Source organism: Magnolia sinica, chromosome 2, assembly GCF_029962835.1.
Source record: "Magnolia sinica isolate HGM2019 chromosome 2, MsV1, whole genome shotgun sequence".
Classification (NCBI taxonomy): Eukaryota; Viridiplantae; Streptophyta; class Magnoliopsida; order Magnoliales; family Magnoliaceae; genus Magnolia; species Magnolia sinica.
In genome coordinates this window covers 19,096,965-19,118,735 of record NC_080574.1, presented here as the reverse complement: position 1 = coordinate 19,118,735, position 21,771 = coordinate 19,096,965, and the positions used below count along the sequence as shown (strand labels likewise).

The window sequence follows — 21,771 nt, the reverse complement described above, 5'->3', positions numbered from 1 at the left end:
CCAAAACTTTTATGGCCTCAAAAGGTTTTTAATGATTGATGCTCATTCAACACTACTATTTCCTGTAATGTGGTCCACTTGAGATTGGGATATACCTCATTTTTTGTCTCATACTATGAAATGATCTGAAAAAATAGATGGACAGCACGGATGAAACACATACATCATGGTGGGGCCCACAGGGCACCGACCACCAGCAATTGGCTGGTGGCAGGGGAGTAACCAATCTGTTTCCCCACACACCAGCAATTGGGATATTCCTCATTTTTTGTCTCATACCATGAAATGATCTGGAAATATAGATGGCTAGCACTGATGAAACACATACATCATGGTGGGGCCCACAAAGCACCGACCACAAGCAATTGGCTGGTGGCAGGGGAGTAGCCAATCTGTTTTCCCACACACTAGCGACATAGCGGATGTGGGCACGTTTCGTGCGAAGACAAGCACTGACACTAGTGGAGCTCTGAGTTGTACGATCAGTTCAAAGGAGATCAAAGTTGCATGGCTTATATCCACACCGTTCACCCATTTTTCAAGATCATTTTAGAGCATGAGACAAAATATTAATCATATCCAAAGCTTAAATGAACCACACCACAAATAGCAGGTATAATAATTTTCACTGTTAAAACATTTGTAAATCGTTTATTTTCCATCCAATCTGTTCATAAGGTCACAAATACCTGCATCATGAAAGAGAAAACAAATATCATATTAATCCAAAAGTTTTGTGACCCAAAAGGGTTTCAATGGTAGACATTTAATCCCCCACTATTTTTTTTGCAGTGTGGTCCACTTGATCTTTATATCTATCTTATTTTTCGGCTCAAGCCTTGCAATGACCTCTCCAAATGGATGGACGGTTTGGATATAATGCATACCTTGTGATTGGACCCATAGAACTTGTTGACATCAACACACCAACCAATTTTCATAAGATCATACAGACATGGATGAAAGGAAAAAAATAAATATAAACTTGATCCTAAACTTCCATGGCCCTCAAGAATTTTTCATCGGTAGCAGTTCAATTCACACTGTTTCTTGTGATGTGCGTGGTCCATTTGATTTTTATATATTCTTCATTTTTGGGTTCAAGCCCTAAAATTATATGATAAAATGGATGAACAGAGTGAATTAAATATAAAAATCATGGTGAGGCTGGAAGAGTTCGTACTGAGTAACTCAGCACACAATCCGCTTCCATTCTACCCTAGCCAGGAGGACGGTTTGGCGACCCCTGCCACCAGCCCGGTGGCTGATGGTGGGTACTCTGTGAGCCCTACCATGATGTATGTGTTTCATCCATCATGTTCATTCACTTTTAAAGATCATTTTAGGACTTGATCCCAAAAATAAGTGGCATATAAATCTCAGGTGGACCACACCACAGGAAAACAATAGTGATTGGATATCCACCATTAAAAACCTTCTAAAGCCCACTATACTTTTTATTTGATATCCAATCTGTTGATTAGGTCATACAGACCCAAATGAAGGGAAAAACAAAGATTAGCTTGATTCAAAACTTTTTTAGCCCGCAAAAAGTTTTTAATGGTTGACATTCATTCAACACCATTTCCTGTATTGTGGTCCACTTGAGATTGGACTATAACTCAATTTTTGTCTCGCACCAAAAATGATCTATAAAAATAAATGAACAACATGGATGAAACACATACATCATGGTGAGGCCCATGTAGCACCAACAACCATCCCTTAGCTGGTGGCAGGGGCAGTAACCAATCCGTTTCCACTAGGCAGTCGGAGTCCTTTTTGACATACCCGCCCGCGCAAGCACCAGCCACCGGCTGGTGGTCGGTGCTATGGGGGCCTCACCATGATGTATATATTTCATCCATTTTTTCCGTTCATTTTAGGGCTTGATCCCAAAAATTAGAGGGATATAAATATCCAGTGGACCACATCACAGGAAAACAATAGTGATTGGATATCCACCATTAAAATCATCCTAAGGCTTACTGTACTGCTTATTTGACATCCAATCTGTTGATTAGGTCATACATACCCAGATGAAAGGGAGAAAACAAAGATCAGCTTGATCTAAAACTTTTATGGCCCCCAAAAATTGTTAATGGTTGAGCTGCATTCAACATAGTTTCTTGTAATGTGGTCCACTTGATATTGGGATATAGCTCATTTTTTATCTCATACCATTAAATGATCTAAAAAAATAGATAAACGGCATGGATGAAACACATACATCATGGTGGGCCCCACACAGAACCGACCACCAGCCATTGGCAGGTGGCATGGGGAGTAGCCAATCCGTTTCCATCATATCTACGTTTTCGATTATTGAATAATCTGACTCATGTGTAAAAACAGGAAATACGAGCTATAGCTGTAGATGTTCTTAGGTGGACCACCTCATGATACATCTTTTTCTTTTTCTTTTCCTCTCTTAAATCCCTTGAATGTCGAGTCGAAAAGCGAGTTGCCTTTTCCTCGTCTCATAAGCTTCATGCCACCACTCATTAGAAACTTTGATGGAATGCCGCTGCTCATACCATCTCAGGCTATGCATCGATCCTTCAATATAAGCGTGCATCACTGCCACGTCACTGATCAAATGTGGGGCCCACATAACCCATCTCGAGGGCATAAAGCCCCACACAATCTCAGCGTCTTATCGCGATCAAACAAGAATGATGAACACATGCACCATAAATTGGCTCTCACCTGCCTTTTTTTAAGTTATGGACAGCCCTATGCTGTACCTTTGTTATGATTCACTGCGTTGTGTCAACTCATCCATGGCACACGTGGCATGCATCCATGGAATCCGTATCATCCAAAATGTGGGGCCCATATGGTGGCAGAATATGCTGGATAGCACACATTGTCAGATGGGGTATGCTCGATTGTTAAATGGGGTGCATGATGTGAACGGTCTAGAATCTCGATTGGCCTTCAGTGCCACGTGCAACAACAATGATGGGTCACCGCAATTTAGTAAACCTAGGAAAACGCACACTGTAGTCTTGCCCTAGTTATTATATTTAGTTACCACACTTTAACTAGCTTAACAATGATAGGTTGACCGGTCTACATTTGTAATCAGATAGCAATTAGCAAAACTAAATTAAAATACACGTCGGCAAAGTATTGAATGTCTATATCCCGCATTCTAGCTCCGGGAAACGGGCGCGCTCACGTGAAAATTCAGACCGTTCATCGGGTGGATCCTAGCAAAAAGGAAAAACAAAAAAAAGAAAAAGAAGAAAAGAAAACTCCCAAACAATCTTGTATGCACACGTAACAGAAGAAAAGTTGATAAACATATTAAATTGAATGGACAAAGATAATTTATCGGACGATCAGAGTTGTTAGATTGATTGGCTCAAATTTGGACAGAAGTAGTTTTGTAGGGTGATCAGAATTATCAGATTGTTTCACCTCTTAGAGTCGCTACTTGGGTTGAACCGAACGCTTTTTGACCTAGATGCCGAAATAAACCACTTAAGACCAAATTTTGAAAAGTGGCCTTTTATCCCGTCACTTATCATAAAGAATAAGATGATTTGTGAAGGAGAGGGTCCATCCTTCTAATGAAATCTTTTTACCTTTTAGATGTAAGAACCTTCGATTAAATTAAGTGTGATGACTCATAATTTTCAACAATATGCAATATAGATAAAAGATAAAATGAAGATGAAATCGATAATATTAATATTGTATTTGTAATTATAATTAATTGAAAGATAAAAGAAAAGAAAAAAAAAAAACTAAAGGTAATTTATCCATCATCTAGTAAAATACTAGGCTTTGTAGTAGGGATGTCATCAGGCACAAAAGCTAGATTGTCTACTCAGTTAGCTTTATCAGAAGGTGATTGTCAGGACACAATAATTCTAATCGTCACATGACTAAACTTCATTACATGAGATTTATTGTGGTTTGCAAAAATAATCATTTGTTTGTTGCTTGGATCAAGTCATAAACAAGACGGCTGATGTTGGGCAGATCTTAAACAATCCATTTATCATACAGCTTGGTTTCATAGGTGAGATGGTCGTCGATGACAATCTGCTCATTACCTAGCACGGCTATGCTCATAAATGAGATGTTCGTTAAGAATGATCATCTATTCATTACCCAGCCACATATTATGTAGGTGAGAAGCTAAATGGAGTGATAATTGTTTGTTGCTTGGAACCAAACTTCATAGGTAAGATAGTTGTGGTAATAATTATCTGTTCATTACTTGAAATCTCCCCTCATAGGTGAGATTATTAAATTTGACACGCTATTCGTTGCTTTACCAGGCTTCGTAGGTGAGACAACTATGGATAACAATAATCTACTCATTGGAGAACAGAACTTCATAGGCAAGGCAATTGGAGGTATCCCTAAGCATGTAGGCAAGAATGCTCCAGTAGCCATTCGTTCGAAGCTTAGGGATCTTCCTAGTAGTCTAAAAATGTGTTTGTGGACATATGGTGAAGTAATTTAATCAATTTATGCTTTCTGTAACATTTCATATTTCATTGGGTAGTAGTGGAGTTTGATTAAATCTAACTTGGATAAGCTTCCATGAGGGATGAATGATATGCAACATTGCATTATAAAGGAGAGTTGTATTGGATTGGCGTGGGGCCCAGAGCTCTTCATTCTTTGCTGAATTTATAAGCTTTTAAAGGTGGTAGCTTGATGTAATCTCCGTTACCTTTAGGATCAATAAACCAATTAATCAGACCTGACTGATTACACTTCGATCTTTAGGATGGCTAGGATGTCTACAATGACTTCCCATAATTTTCGTGCTTTTAACTAGTCATTAACTATGTGTAGCCAATCAAATTCGTAATGTGTCACGAAATATCACCACTTTAGTTGGTCGTGTCTTCACACATAAGTTTCTTAAGTCTTCACGTAAGTATAGCCTTTTACATTTCGCCATGTGCACAAGATAATATCTTCTCTCATAAATTATGTAGCCGTGTTTATTATTTTAAGTGATAAGAGATATCTTCTCTAATAAATTATGTATTTGTGCATATTTTTATAGGCTATTATCTTGACCATGACCATTCACATCTTATCACCTGTAGTAGAGAATATCGCATGTATCACTTTGTTAGAGAGTTTGCATTATAATCATTATTTCTCAATCTCCACTTTTTGAATTTGAATTCTAATTTTCATCATTTCATATATAAGTGGTGGCTACCTTTTCTCGTCCATCTAGCTTCTCACAATCCTCCTTCCTTTGACCATGATGGTTGTTGATGGTTTAACAACCATTATTTGTCATCCGTCTTTGTGGCCATTTTGTCATTTTAACAATTGTTTTTGTTGCTTTAATGGTCATCATAATTTTCTTAATTGAGATATCGTTGCCACATGGTGTCTTTTAAGTAGTTTGAGTGTCAGATCATTTGTAAACACAACATAAGTGTGGGATTTGGGCTACAATTGAGCCAGTGAATTCAGTGAGGCTGGGGTGACACCGAGTTGGGGCATGGGCCAAAAAATGAAGGTAGATCTGAATCTCAAGGGGACCACACCATAGGAAATAGTGGTGATTGAATGCTGACCATTAAAACTTTCTAGAGTCTTTTGTAATGTTTACCTACCATCCAACTTGTTGATAAGGTCACGTAGACCTAGACCCGATGAAGGGAAAACATAGATATCAGCTTGATCCAAAACTTTTGTGGCTGAAAAGTTCCTACGATATGGTTCACCTGATTTTTGGAGGGCTGGACCGAACTTGGTGTTAGCCTATATCGTAAGCTGGAGGGCCTACCAGATTGATGGTCCGGATCCTACAAGTTGCGTGAGAAATAAATTTTTTTTTTTAATTAAAAAAATAGATAAAAGGAAAAAGAAAAGAAGCAAAGCATTTCGTTCAGACTCTTGCCACTGGGGTTAGAGGACGATCCGGACTATGATAGAGCCATCTCGCTGCAGTACCAGTGACAGGGTGACGTGCAATTTATGTCCGTCCCTGTGCGGAAACCTGGCAAGAATGGTTTTTCTCAAAAATCACACATATCTATATCATAAGTGGCCATGTGACGGTGGAAAATAAAATAGTTAAGGGTCCAAATATATATGTAATGGCATAACCGTAGAAAAGGTAAGTGTGTGTGTGTGTATATTTCATGGATTAAAATTGTGAACCACGTACCCATCCTTTCAGGACCATATAGGTAGACTCGACCAATACTCCCTCTTACTCCGACACGGAAGATTTGATTGAGCTGGATGCTCCACTTAGGGCCCGTTTGGCCGGTCGGATTGGAGGGGATTGGATGGTATTGGAAGGGATTGGAACTCAAATCCCAGGATTGGCCTGCCGTGCCAAACAGAGTGGATCTTAAGACAATCCACTGACAACACCATCATTACCTTTAAATCCCATCCAATCCACCCTAATCCTTTCAAATTTGCCTAGGACGTGTTTGGTTTGAGGGATTGGAAGGGATGAGAAGGTTTAATCCCGAGTTTGCCCGGGCGTGCCAAACAGGCTGGATATAGCAATCCAGGAATATAGCAATCCCATGTGGATCTCCAGACAATCCACTGACAACACCATTATTACCTAGAAATCCATGCCATCCACCCTAATACCGTTCAATCCCTCCCAATCCACCCGGCCAAACGGGCCCTTAGAGTTGAAACTTGTACGATTTGTTTGAAAGTTGTTTGGCATGTATATACTTGAAAGGAGGTCATTTCTAAAATTAGAACATGGTCCAATTAAATTCCTGCCACAATCTTTAATGACAGGCGGGCCTTGCTTCCCTGTGTTGCGAGGTGGTAAGGTACGTAGAACCGAATGAATAAATATGGTAAACCCAATGGAAAATGATAAGGTAAAGCTAGAAGAACATATTGCCTAACATGAATGGCTGGTTTCAAAAATTACTGTAGGGTAATTCTGACTATTTGATCAAATGTCCGTTGAATCGATGGTGAAATGTAAAACAGTTTTAACGGTTTAAAATTGAGTGGGATATAATGCATAAAAAGTAATGAATAAGATTGTATAATTAGTTTATTTTTAAAATATAAGCCATTCATTAGTGGCTATGAATGGACCTGATTTGCACATAAATCTTACACGTGTCCTATAGGGCCTCTAATTTAAAGACACAATTTTCATCTTATCATGCACGAGTCATATCCAACCTTTTAAAAAGGTTGGCCCTCCTATAACGATTGCCGTGAGCAAAAATCAGCTCAATCAACTCATCAGATGAATCACACCTTTATCTTTTATTGCATCTACGGCTATGGTCCGCTGATGAGTGGACCTGGCTGACTTTTGCGTAAAGTGAAACTCATGGTGGGGCCAGCCTTATGAATGAGTTAAATGTTAATGACCTGGTCAGGACATGAGCATCTCTCAATAATAACGTTGATCGAGAGTTACATTTACACCACGTGAACTGCCACGTGTAAGCTGTAATGCTGTTTAAAATAAGAAATTTGGTAGAGTGTGATGGATGAGATTCAGGCACTTTGAAATTTTTTAAAATTTCCATGCTCCATTACAAGTAAATTAAGTTAGGCTGTCCAGATTAAGTGTAGCAATTGAGATGTACCGTGAACTAATTATTAAGTCTATTTGATGACTTGACTACCTGATCAGTGGACATTTATTGGACGGCTGAAAGTGGAGTAGTATCCAATGGTTCTATTTCGACAAACAACTATCCACTAATTCAGAAGTTAATTTTGTTTAACCAATCTAATTTTTGGAATGTGACTTGGAAACAGTGGTTTTTCTACAACTTAATCCGTTTCAACGTGTGTAATCTTTGAGTGGCGGCGTATCGAGAATCATAGTCTGCCAGAGTATCTAATAAATCCCCGTTTAAAACGGTAGCGGATTGGCTGGTGTACCGGACGCGGATTGCGTCCTACCCTCGCCCGGACGGTAATCCGTCCGGCAGGGATCCGTGGGGCCCATAGTGATGTAAGTGTTTTATCTCCGCCGTTCATCGTTCTTTTCAGATTATTTTAAGATATGAGCCAAAACATGAGCTAGTTCAAGGCTTACGTGGACCACAAAGTAGGGATTAAACGTTCACCATTAAAAACTTATTGGGAGATGGAGAAGTTTCAGATCAAGCTGATATTTGTTTTTTCACTTCATCCAAGTCTACATGACCTTATCAATATATCTTCCTTTGGTGTGGTCCACTGGAGCTGTGGACCTCATTCACTTTTAATTTTATACCTTAAAATGAAATGATAAAAGCGATGAACGTCGTGGATAAAACACTCACAACACGGTGGGGCCCACAGAGCCCTGCCCGGAGGGGTAGGACGCAATCCGCGTCCCTGCACACCACCAACCTGGCTAGTGTGGGTACTTGTCGTGCGAAGACGAGCGCTGACGCTACACGAGCTCCGACTTGCATGAACGGTTCAAGGGGGATCAAAGTTACATGGCCCCACATTGATGTATTTATCATATCCACACCGTTAATCCATTTGGCGAGATCATTTTACATCTTCTTCCAAAAAAGTGATTCATATATAAATCTCAATTGGACCACACCACATTACTAAGTGGGGACAACTACTCTTAGCGTTAAAGCATTCGTAGGGCCCACCTTAACGTTTAGTTACGTCCAATATGTTCATAAGATCACACAATCCTTGATGAAGAGAAAAAACAAATATCATATTGATCCAAATTTTTTTTTTATCCCCAAAAGGGTTTCAATGGTAGACGTTCAATCCCCCATTATTTTTTACAATGTGGTCCACTTGATTTTTTGGATCAATCTTAGTTTTTGGCTCAAGTTTCAGGACTAATTCACCGAGTGAACGGACGGTTTGGATATAACTCATACTTAATGATGTGATCCGCAGAACTTTATGACGTCAACACACCAGCCAGGTCGGTGGTGTGGGGTACACCAGCCAATCCGCTTCCCTTTTAAAGTCACGAACAGAACAGAGGCTCCAGCAAATCATTGGACTTACTCGGGTAATTGACTATAACATGAAGGGTATTTTTGTAAGTACATTGGCTACGAAAATTCTATATAAGCAAAGGCTCTCGAAGCTAGCCCCAGCTATCCCTCTCTCTCCAAACAACTACAATACACTTGCAAAAGAAGTCCTCAAGAAGGATAGAAAAATGATAAGTCTAGATGATTTCTACAAGGTCATGTGTGCCATGGTCCCTCTCTACTTCGCCATGTTCATCGCCTACGGATCGGTAAAATGGTGGAAGATCTTCTCTCCGGAGCAATGCTCTGGCATCAATCGGTTTGTAGCCGTCTTCGCTGTACCGGTTCTCTCCTTTCACTTCATCTCTCAAAACAACCCATACAAAATGGATGCTAAGTTCATATTAGCAGACACAGTCTCTAAGCTGCTGGTGCTACTACTCCTTTCCTTATGGGCCACGTTTTCTAATGGGGGATTAGATTGGCTAATCACTATTTTCTCAGTCGCAACGCTTCCAAACACGCTAGTCATGGGTATCCCTTTGCTAAAGGCCATGTACGGCGATTTTACGGAGAGTCTGATGGTGCAACTTGTTGTTCTTCAGTGCATTATCTGGTAAATATAGTGCATTTTAGTTATAAAAAAAAAACAAAAAAAAAACACTGTGATTCTAGACCCTATTTGTGCACGGCCTTCATTTTGTGTTCCTTCTCTCTCTCTCTCTCTCTCTCTCTCTCTCTCTCTCTCTCTCTCTCCTTGAACTTTTTTCTAAGGTAAGGGGGCATTTTATCAAAGATAACATTGATATGACTGTTGGTGTTTTATCAGTATCAATTAACTAATGAAGGCTTTTTTATGGGGTTTTCTATTTTCATTAAAAAACAGAGGCTAGCTAGTTTTAGATACATTTCATTTATTCCTAGGCATTTTTAGCTAAGGATTACATGATTAGATATTTTTTCATTTACTTTATTGCAAAGCATGTTTTAAGCTAGTCTTACTACATCCTAACTAAAACCATACGTTAGCAGAGAGAGAGAGAGAGAGAGAGAGAGAGAGAGAGAGAGAGAGAGAGAGAGAGAGAGAAGCATTTTCTACATGTGTACTTCCCATTTTTCTAGGATTTTGATAAATTTCCTTTCCACAGGTATACTCTTCTCCTCTTCCTCTTTGAATACAGAGCTGCCAACCTTCTAATCCGAGAACAGTTCCCAGGCACCGCAGCTGCCTCCATTTCCAAATTCGAAATCGATGGTGACGTAATTTCGCTAGATGGCCGGGACCCACTTCGCACCGAATCCGAAGTCGATGGCACAGGACGCATCCGCGTCCGGATCCGACGTTCCACATCATCGGCTCCTGACTCGGCCCTTTCATCATCCATCGCCATCACACCCCGCGCATCCAATCTATCCGGCGCTGAGATCTACTCGGTCAAGTCCCCAGCTCAGCAACCGGACTTTCCCAACGGCATAGCTGACATGGCATTCACGAATGCCGACGTGGCGTTTGGGTACAGGTCAGCAAGCCCCCGGCTGTCAGGCTACGCGTCGTCGGACGCGTACTCCCTCCAGCCCACGCCCCGGGCGTCGAATTTCAACGAATTGGACACGACGACAGCGACGACGACGAATACGCCGATCTGGGTCAGATCACCGGCTGCAGGTAGGATATTCCGGCAGCATTCTCCGGCATTCTCCGGTGTGAAGATGGTTTGGGAATCGCCCAAGTGTCAGGATGTTGGAGAGAGACAGGGCGGGAAGGATGTTGGAGGTACGTCAATGGTCAGCTCTGACCTTACCCATCTCGTTTTTTCCTTTTCTTGGATTTCGTTTTGTCGTTTTATGTACGCACTTGCTGGTGGGCCCCACAACAGAAATACCCTCGAACTTGGATTTTGTGGAATTGACAAATCAATCCCTCTCAGCTTTGCAGGTTGGTTTGCTCTCTGTCTGGTCGCCATTTAATAGATTCACAACCGCTCTGACACTATGACTGAGATGTTTCCTATTTCCACACGCGCGTAGAGCCCTACCCATCCCTAAGCATGCACACGTGCTAAGCGGAGCACTTGTGCGAGATCTGAGCTTTCCATGTGGATAATAATGTTTGAAATCTGAAAAGTGGTCTCTAAAGCAAATGATCAAGTTAATGAGTCAAAATTAACCGCAGAAAAAGAAGAAAAGTGATGGATGTTATTGTGATTTTAGACATATAGGCTATGCATGATGAGGCCCACTAGATGAACAGTCCCAGATGAAGGATAAATCACATTGCTTGTGGCAAATGTGTGTGAGATCCGAACGGAACATCAGGTAGGCTCTACCTTGGATCAGCTATATCCTGAAAGTAGCACTGATTGGATGATCTTGACCGTTGGAATGGAAGGATTTTGTCTTATAGAAAATGGACGGTCAATTAATCTATCACCTAGGCAATTAATCTAGACCTAAAATTAGTTTATTTTTCTTACACAGATAAAGAAATCAGCTTTAGGTGCAGCTCAAAATTCCCACTTACAGAAGAAGATGAATCGAAGCAAAACCCAGTAACAACAAATCAAAAAATGCCACGTACTCTTGTCATGCTGAGGCTGATACTGACTATGGTTGGAAGAAAGCTATCCCGCAATCCCAACACTTACTCTAGTGTTTTGGGCCTCATCTGGTCTTTGATTTCATTCAGGTAAATACACTCAATTTCTGTGTATGTTAGCTCCCTTTTAAGCTACTGATCATTTCTACTTAATTATTATTAATTAATTTTTTGAAAGATGATTTCTACTTAATTATAATTATTTATAATATATGGATTTTGCAGGTGGGGTATTGGCATGCCCAGCTTGGTGAAATATTCTATAAAGATAATTTCAGATGCTGGACTTGGAATGGCCATGTTCAGCTTGGGTATGTATGGTTCGTGTTGATATCTACACCCACCTTTTTAAAGTAGATGCACCCTTTTTTCTAACTATTGGTAGTGACTATGAGGCCCACTGTGATGTATTTATTTTATATCCATTTCGTCCATGTCTTGCCAACCCATTTTAGGGTATGTACCAAAAAATGAAGCAGATCCAAATCTCACATGGATCACACCAACAAAAAAAATTGGTGATTGAATGCCGACCATTAAAAAACTTATTGGGCCCATAAAAGTTTTGGATCAAGCTGATATTTATGTTTCCGTTCATCCTGGCCATTGTGACCTTATCAAAAGGTTGGATGGCTAATAAATATTATGGTGGGCCGTAGGATTAGTGTGGCCAGCCTGATGGAAGACTTTGATCTGGAACGTTTATTCTCCAGCGGCAAGTTTAGATGTACAATGCGTCGCAGTTCTGTGGAAGCTTGCTGCCAAACGACAGGAAACTTGTTCATGTCGTACCCATGGGCCCCTGCCGTCTCCTAACATATCCATTCATCTCGAAACACATACCAAACAGGAGACTGAATGTTGGAAGATCTTCGAATCGTGATTGACGGTTTAATCTCAATTGCAGGTTTATTCATGGCCCTGCAGCCTAGGATCATTGCCTGTGGCTCAAAAATGGCAACCATAGCGATGGCGATCCGTTTCTTTAGTGGGCCCACAATAATGTCCGCGGCGTCGGTTGCGGTCGGATTAAGAGGGGTTCGGTTGCATGCTGCCATAGTTCAAGTACGTATATGTCATGCATACACACATGGGCATGTAGATGCATAGATGCGTGTACAACTCCATATTAGCATTTTTTTAATTGCAATTGATGCTGTTGGTTATTATTATTATTATTTTCTTTTTTCAGGCAGCTCTACCTCAGGGGATTGTACCGTTTGTCTTTGCCAGAGAATATGGCTTGCACCCTGACATACTTAGTACAGGGTACGTTTGGCACATAACTCATTACGATTCTTATTGAATATTGTTTCAGTTTTTGTTCATGTAGGGTCAGAAGTGAAATGTTTTTACCTTTATAGGAGGGTAAAAATACGAGCCGTTCATAGGGTAACTCGGGCGGATTGACTGCCAACCCGACCGCAGTAAGTTCGCGCAGTCCAAAGCTAGGTGGGGCCCACCATGAGGTTTGTGAAGAATCCACCCCATCCATATCCATTGTTTCAGTTCATGTTAGGATATTATCCTAAAAGTGAGGTAGATCCAAAATGCAAGTGGGCCACACATAGGAAAAAGTGGGAGGGAAATGCGACCGTCTAAACCTTCCCGGGGCCATTGTCATGTTTTATGCCATCTAAACTGCTCATAAGGCCGTTCCCACTATGATGAACTGAAATGTTAGCCTGATCCCAAACTTTTGTAGGCCCACGAATGTTTCAACTGTAGGCGTCCAATCCTCCCCTGTTTCATGTAGTGTGGCTGACTTGAGTTTTGATTTTACCTTTAATTTTAAGCTGGCATCCTAACATGAGCCGAAAAATAGGTGGAATGGATGGATTTCTTACAAACATCATGGTGCACTAATTGTAGTGCGGGTTGTAGACAATCCACAGCCAGGGTAACTGGCACTGCTACCTACGACGTTTACTTTTGCAAACCTAGAGCCAAAGATCCATCCAATACATCAGGTAACATGCCCCATTTTAAACTGTTTATCCTATAAATCATGATCATCTAAAACTTAGGTACAAAACACCACATGATTTAGTTGAATGGAGCACCAGCCCTTAGTTTTGTGTAGGGCCCACCTTGGTGTTTATCTTCCATCCCATTCATATCGATTCAGCTAATGTGCTTCATTAGGAATTAACCAAAAATCTCAGTATTCCGAAACTCTGGTGGGCCAATTTGGTGAATTTATATGGTTTTAGTATAATTTCTTTAGGGTGTCCCGCTTGAGTGTTGAATCATCCAGAATTTTGGGATCAAGGCCAAAAACGGGTGATGGGCAACATGGATTTCATGCACGTTGAGTCATTTCTCCCCAACTTGCTAAGAGTGAACCCGGTGCCCTCGTATTTTCCTAAAAATATCATTAACGTACGACGATGGGAAAAGTGGGCGAAATTCCTAGTTCACCTAGATTTGGATCACTGTTTTAATTTTACCCATCCATTTGATGGCCATTTATTGGATGGTTGGGATTGCTGGATAAGTGTGGCATGCCCCATCCACAATGTTCCACAATTTTATAAAATTAATTTTCTCTCCTTTATTTTTAATCACATTATTAGGGGAACATTTCCATTCATACATGGGTAATTTGGTCATAATCAGATTTTCTTTGTTGCTTAGATTCTCTGCCGCTGTAGTACATTAAGCTTATGTCACAACAATTATTGGTGAAACTATACCCAAACTAATTCATATGCTATTTACTGTCTTCTTTTTTACCATGTGACCCCCCTGATGAGGACATACTAGCTTATCAGGCATTCTATCATCATGGTGAGGCAATCATACTAAGCGGGTTAAATGCCATACACACACCACGGTAGACCCCACACCAAACTGATTGAAGAGGAATTAGCTTCTTTTGTGTGAGGGTGGAAACTACAGGAAGCATTATTTGTTATTATCCGCCTGTTCGAATGGAAGTAATTACAGGTAGTCAGCTGTAAATAAATAATAATCACCCAACCTTTGTATTTCAACCTACCGCATCTGAACAAGTCTAGAATTGGATACCATGTAATGTGCCAAAACTTTGTGGGCCCTATCATGACCTGTGTTTCATCCACACCGCCCATTCATTTTGCCAAATCATTTTAGGGCAAAAGAGGCCCAAAAGAAATTAGATCCAAAGCTCAAGTGGCCCATAATAGGAATAGTTATGTCCATTATTAAACTCATTATTTTTTATAATGTGGTCCACTTGATCTTTAGATCCGTTTCATTTTAGGGCTCATGCCCTAAAACAATTTACAAAGCTAAATGAATGATGTGGATATAACACATACACTATGGTGGGGCCCACAAAGTTTTGCTTTAAAAAAGGTTGGCATTTGCACCGTTTTCTAGATAAAATTAGTCCCTTTCCAACATATGGTAAAAGTCATCATTATATGTTTACCACACATTACCACCATTTATCTCTAATTAAACCTGCCCTTGTGACCTTATATAAATTAGTAGAATGCAAAAAGTAACTTTGGAAAGAAAACTGTTGTACCTAAGAAAAATCTTGAATTAAAAAAAATTATAATAAAGAATACTAAAAGGTGTCTTTGAGAAAATATAATTTTTATGGAAAAGTGATATTATCATTGGTCAAAAAGTAAATACTATCTTGTGCATAAAAAACGAAACGAGCAACAAGTTTCTTGCATTTATACGGGGAAAAGGAAATTGCTCTTTTATGCTTCTACCAACACCATGACAAAAACAGTCTTTCACAAGTTATTTACTGTCACCATCGGCTTAAAAAAGTTATATTTATAAAAATTATTTTCATTTCTACTGTTATTTTTATTTTTTTATTTTTTAATTTCACCTGTCTAAATAGAAACACCATTTTCCCTTTTCTCTGCAATAATAGAACCTTATTAGAATTCTTTTAGAATTACATTAATAACTTAGTTACTAGTCCTTGCCTGCTATTTTAGGAAGCATTTATATGTGTTATTCATGTTGTCTCTTATTCATTAGGAATGTCAGGTCTTTGCCTTTGTTAATACAAGCTTTTACCACTTTTCAGAAGATATGAGAATATACAACGCAGCATATAGCTTGTTTTCACATTATTTCAGTGATCCAAACAGTTCATTTTGGCCTCTGTGAACCTTCGTTGCACCAAACACCCTCCTAAGTGAAAGAATCACACGTCTAGGATCAAACTAAGGAAAATGATAAATCCTAACCGATAGGATCTTGCAATCAGCGATCTTTCTGATGCTATATCTATGCACGATGAGGCACATCATATCAACGGTTGGGATCATTCGACCATGATCGATACTTGCATAAAGTGAGTAAAGCAGTACCACAAAGCCACAGACACATTTATTATTTAGAGCAGTACATGTCTCTACTGAATTGGTATGGTAGGAAACTAACAGACACCAAGATTTATTATTTGTACATTGAGGACATGTACATCACGACCGGAATCAAGGACAGGACCTGTTTTACCCTGCATTTAAAACACCTACCTCTATTGAGTTACCCCGTTTGTATATGTAAAATTCACTCCGTGACCCCGTTTGTATATGTAAAATTCACTCCGTGCATCAGGTGATAACCATTACTGGTACCGTACATACATAATATAATCCGAATTAAAAACTCATGTGGGTCACACCAATGGGAAAATGTAAAATTGTTTTCAAAACTGATAAGTTCACACAGCGTGGCCCGCCCGAGTTTAGTATTAAGCTGATTTTTATATGTTCTCTTCCTTATAATGTGTTACACCCGATTAACGGGTTTGATAAAGTCATCCATGGTGGTCCAATCTGCAAACTTTTGTTGGCATCCGATTTCCATTGTTCTGTGGTATCGAGGATACAACCTGACAGGAGCAGTAGATTTTACTGAAGCGGATGGGCTGGTGCACTCACACCAACTGTTTGGCTGATGTATTGACGTTAGGCTAACAGTGAAGTGTGACCTGACACTGCGGTTTACCAATAATAATAATAATAATAATAATAATAAAATAAAAAATAAATAAATATAAATAAAATAAAAAATAAAAAAGTTCCTTGCGTCCCATCACGAGGTATGTGTTCTATACAAACTGTACAGTAGTTTTGAATGCTCGTCGTAAGGCTTGGACCGAAAAAATACTGACACTTACAAAAGAAGTAGGGGATTGAACGTATACCATTGAAACCCTTTTGGGGTCACGAAGTTTTGCATCAATATGATATTTGGTTTTCTCTTCATCCAAGTCAAGATCCAAGTCTTTGAGACATTATGGACAGATTGGATGGAAAATAAACGTTATGTGCGCCCTAGGAATGTTTTAACTATGAGAATAATTCTCCCCACTGATATTTATGGTGTGGTCCATTTGAGCTTTATCATGCTTTAAATTGATCTCGAAAAATGGATGAACGGTGTGGATATAATAAATACTTTATTTTGGGGTCCATGTAACTTTGACCTGGTTTGAACCGTTCGTACAACTCATAGCTCAAGAAGCGTCAGCGCTCGTCTTCTCACGACACGTACCCACACCTTTGGTACACCAGCCAATCCGCTTCCGGATTTTACATATAAAACATGGTGGGCCCCCAGAGACTTGGCTGTGTTGCAGAGGATTCCAGTCCGTATATCACAAACATTAAAGCTAGAGTAGTCTTTTCCTGTCCCACTTTATTTTTTCCCATCTTCTTTCTGTTATATCAATCTTCCGCTCATCTTTCCTGACTTTGTGGTTTTGCAGTGTCATCTTCGGAATGCTAGTTTCTTTGCCCGTAACTCTCCTCTACTACATATTCCTGGGCCTATGATAAGAAGGCATTATTATTGAATAAAGCATGCGGGAGCATCCGAGGTGTTTTGGTCTCCCTTCTAGCACCGGCCAGATACACACCTAATGCCATGGTCCCACCTCATCATGCCCCATATAGCCGACAATCCAAGTGTCCAAATACAGATATCACCATCAGCATCCATGTCATTTTTTTGGATTTTCCGATTAGGACACCACCACAGCGCATGCTACATGTAGGACTCATGCTCTGATTGGTCGACACCCGAAAATCATGGGGTGGATGGCACACTGACATAGGTGGCATCAAACTCAATAGGGTAGTGGCCGGATAATTTTGGGCTGGCCAGAATCTGACACACGCATGCATGGACTCTCGACAGTAGAGAAATGCTGATTCTCGTGGCCCCCATCTTCAAACCAACCCGTGACACATCGCAATTCCGTGCATGTACGTAGGAATATAGGATGTTCATAAGGTGGTCCCTTGTGTATTTATCAGGTGGGCCACACATGAACAATAAAAACAATTGGTGGTTTAAAAAATGTAGTGGACAATCTGCATTCGATCATTTGCATGCATGCGTCGCTTACATGATGAGTGGTCCACTCAATGAACGTCCAGGATCCTGCCATGCTGGCATGTGTGATGAGTTTCTACTTGGCGCTTGAAGATGGGGCACTAGTCTAGAATTAGAATTCCTATCTTAGGGTGACTACTTTAGGACATAGGATAGTGGTAACCGAAAGGAAAATGAAATATGATGTCTTATGATTAGGGTAGAAGACTATTTCTTGCTTGGAATAGTGGGAAAAAGATAAAGCTCTTTTGATTGCCGATGTGTTTGACTCCATGGAAAAGTAGAATTATTTCAAATCAGCTTTGCTTTGTATTCTGATCTTGAACAAAGGATCATACACTTGTTCTTGTTTCTTGCTTTTAAGGTATTTTTAATATGAAAAGTTAGGGTTTTTCTTTGTATGGGTGTCTTATTTCAAGAAAGAGAAGCGCCTTTGATTATCCTCGCCTTTTGCCTTTTACTTTGGGCATTGGAAGAGCACATGTAGCTTGACTTTTACATGAAGCTATATAAATACCTACCAGCTTTATAGGAGGTTACTTCGCTGGCCCCACTTGCACTTTTACACGATTCATACGTTTGTCCACACAATGTGGGTCCCATTGTGAAGATTGTCCAAATAAAAATCTAATTGGATATTGATGTGGTGATCAATTTTAAATAATATGATTCTTACGCGAATCAATAAAAATCCTCGCTAACCTTAATAATTTGATCACGATTTACACTGAGATCAACGGTGAAGATTGACATGGCCCAAATGATGGCCTTACATCAGTTTGCTTGTGGGCCATACAAAGACAACAATGTAAAGAACTGGCAGCATTCAACATGCCACGTAAGAGGGGTGAGGCCCACTTGAAGCACGCTTGTACGTTAGCACAGACTGCTGTTTGTATTGGTGGGTCTGGGGCGAGCAGACAGCTTTGGGTGACATTTTCTATTGAAAATAACGCACATGTGAAAATTCATCATTTGAAAGGGATGTGATAACCTACAACCAGTGGTACGGTACTGCCCATTTTATATGGCTTTCGAAAATTTCAGTTCTCCTCTTGAAAAATACGAGAACAGATCACGTACAGGAAGCTATGCAACTTGTGGTGCGCTTACATCTTTCCCGCCAACACGCTGCTTATTACCAAGATCTGTACCATTATAACGGTAGGTTCCATCATGAAGGTCAGCTTCCTTGAAATTCTGGCTGAACCTCTCATTAAGTGGGCCAAGCCTGTATATTGAATCAAGCCATTGGGTTTCACTGATCCAACAGTATGGCCCACCTGATGAGCAGACTGGCCTGATTTTTCTACATCTTGACCTTCTTGGTGGGGCCTACTGGTTTAATGGTACTGATCATGTCCTTCACAAGTGACGTGTTGGCAGGAAAGATGGTCAGTAGGTGATCAGAAAATATTATAATGTTAGATTACATTGACATTAAAAGGGGAAAAAAAACCGCATTAGAAGATCTAAAATCTAGGTGAATGGGACATCCATGATGCTCCATCAAGTCAACGATCTGGATCAATCTAGATCAGGCCCCACCAGTACAAATTGAGGTCATTATGCCTATCGTCCGGTCAAGGTTCTTATAATTGCTCGCCATGTATCAGCAACGTTTTTTCCTTGATGTTTTGAAAGTAGAGAAAAGCTGAGGCTATTCTCAGTCCCGAGGTTTGAAAGGCTGCAGGCCGCAGGATCTGGACAGTGGCGCATCGACATGGCCTGGCCCAAAAGTTAATGTGGTCCACTCATCAGGCGGGACACATGTACACTAAGTATACATCGTTGATAATCTTTAATACATGTGTGCTCCCCTAATCAGTGGACCTTCTCAAATTTTGGCCGTGGCATGTTTACAATAGGTCTCATTTGATGATGTCTTGAATTTCGCACACGTGCCATGTGTTGGGTTTTCTTAAATAAGAAAAAAATTTGTTACTTTTTAAATAAAAAATTTAAAAAATTGTGCCTTTGATGACCATTTAACGGCGAATCACAGCGACTCTTGATTATGAATGAATTATTTTTTGAGTCACAATGGCCAATGTTAAAGGCACAAAAAAATTGAGTGTCGTAGCTTCTCATGGATTCATGTCATTCGTTATGACTCTAACTCACAAAACGTACTAATTCTCTCCCAAATAGATTACACATAATTTTTAGTGTGGAACTTCTCTAACCTTACCATGATTAATGTGTTATATCCACACCATCCATCAATTTTTCTAGATCATTCTAAAACACTCATATACATCCAAAACACCACACCACAGAAAGTAGGAGGGTTAGAATGACTACTATTGAAACCTTCTTAGAATCCACTGTAAAGTTTAATTGCATCTAAACTTTTCATAAGGTCACATAGACTTGGATGGACTGATGGAGCGCAAAATATAAATATCAGCTTGATCAGAGCCTTCCATGCCTTCAATGAAAGGCATCTATTTCCCAATGTTTCTTATAATATAGTCCACTTGAGATTGGGATTTCCCTCATTTTTGGTATGATGCCTTAAAATGATATGGAAACATGGATGGATGGTATAAATCTAATACATACATCATGATGGGGCCCATGGAAGCTTCACATGCCAATACTTTTGGATTTCTTCTCTCACTAAAACATGCTGCACTTCACTACAAGCAATGGAATTTCTTAACTTGTGAATTTTACATGGGCCCACCATAATGTATTTCTTAAGTCCAAATCATCCATCAATTTCTTCAAATCATTTTAGGATGAGCACTCAAAAAAAGGTAGATCCATAGCTCAAGTCACACCACAAGAAATACTAGGAATTACAAACTAACGTTTATAACTTATTAGGGTAATAAAATGCTATAATCAAGCTGATATTTGTGTTTTCCCTTTATCTAGGCCTACATGACCTTATGAACAGGGTACATAGCAAATAAACCTCATTGTTGGCTCCAAGAAGGTTTCAATGGTAGTTCGCTCAATCCCCACTCATTTTTGTAGTGTGGTCGAATTAAGCTTTAAATATAACTCACTTTTGGGTTCATACTCTAAAATGATATGTAAAAATTGATAGACTGTGTGGATATAACATATAAATCATGACGGGGCTAGGAGGTTTAAAATGTTAAAAGTTTTGTTGGTGGTAGGGCTGAAGTTTTGGACCGGGCTGTCGTTAGCATATTCAAAATTCTATGTTTTCAGGCCCTAGCCCAACGCATTGACACTCCTAGTTAGTAGGCATCTATTTGGGAAAGAAAATCGATATGTTTTGTGTGCTCGTGTTATCGACAATTGCATGTATTAGTGAGAAGCAATCGCAAGGGAATTTCTTGTGCCTTCAACATAGATGATCTGCACTCTTGATTTTATTTTATTTTTAATTCAAAATGAGTTGCCCTTTATGAAAAAAAAATCATGGAAATACACTACAAGAGATACAAATGTCCTTTGATATATATATATATATATATATATATATATATATATATATATATATATATATATATATATATATATCTTTGGATCATTTTGAATCACATATTTTTCAATAATTTTTTTTTCTATTATTATTATTATTATTTTAAATAGTTTTAAAAAATTGCAAAAATTTTAAATGATAAACTGTTAAAATAAAGAAATAGAAAGTATACAAGGCAAAAGTTTATTCAAGGTGCAAATTTTCCACTTTGCAGGTCGAAGCTTATATTTCTCCAATTTAGAAGGTGGGGCTTATTATATCATAGAGGTGGATTTATTGTAACCCTTTTGGAAACTGGTTTAACAACAGTAGCTCAAAAGAGTGACATTGTAATGCTTTTTAAAGCCTATTTTTAAGTGTGTTTACTTGTTTCTGCTTCTATTTTATGCTTGTACTCTTACATAATG

The 21,771-nt window shown here is 39.5% G+C and overlaps 1 protein-coding gene across 1 annotated transcript; it reads left to right on the top strand.

Annotated features, from left to right (window-relative positions):
• Positions 1-9,079: 9,079 nt before the first annotated feature.
• Positions 9,080-18,341, top strand: LOC131236523 (auxin efflux carrier component 6). Its single transcript, XM_058233759.1, has 7 exons — positions 9,080-9,561; positions 10,094-10,719; positions 11,424-11,631; positions 11,767-11,852; positions 12,449-12,606; positions 12,734-12,810; positions 17,273-18,341. Exons 1-7 carry the CDS (start codon positions 9,134-9,136, stop codon positions 17,337-17,339), a joined length of 1,650 nt encoding a protein of 549 aa, XP_058089742.1. The 5' UTR covers positions 9,080-9,133; the 3' UTR covers positions 17,340-18,341.
• Positions 18,342-21,771: the final 3,430 nt, after the last annotated feature.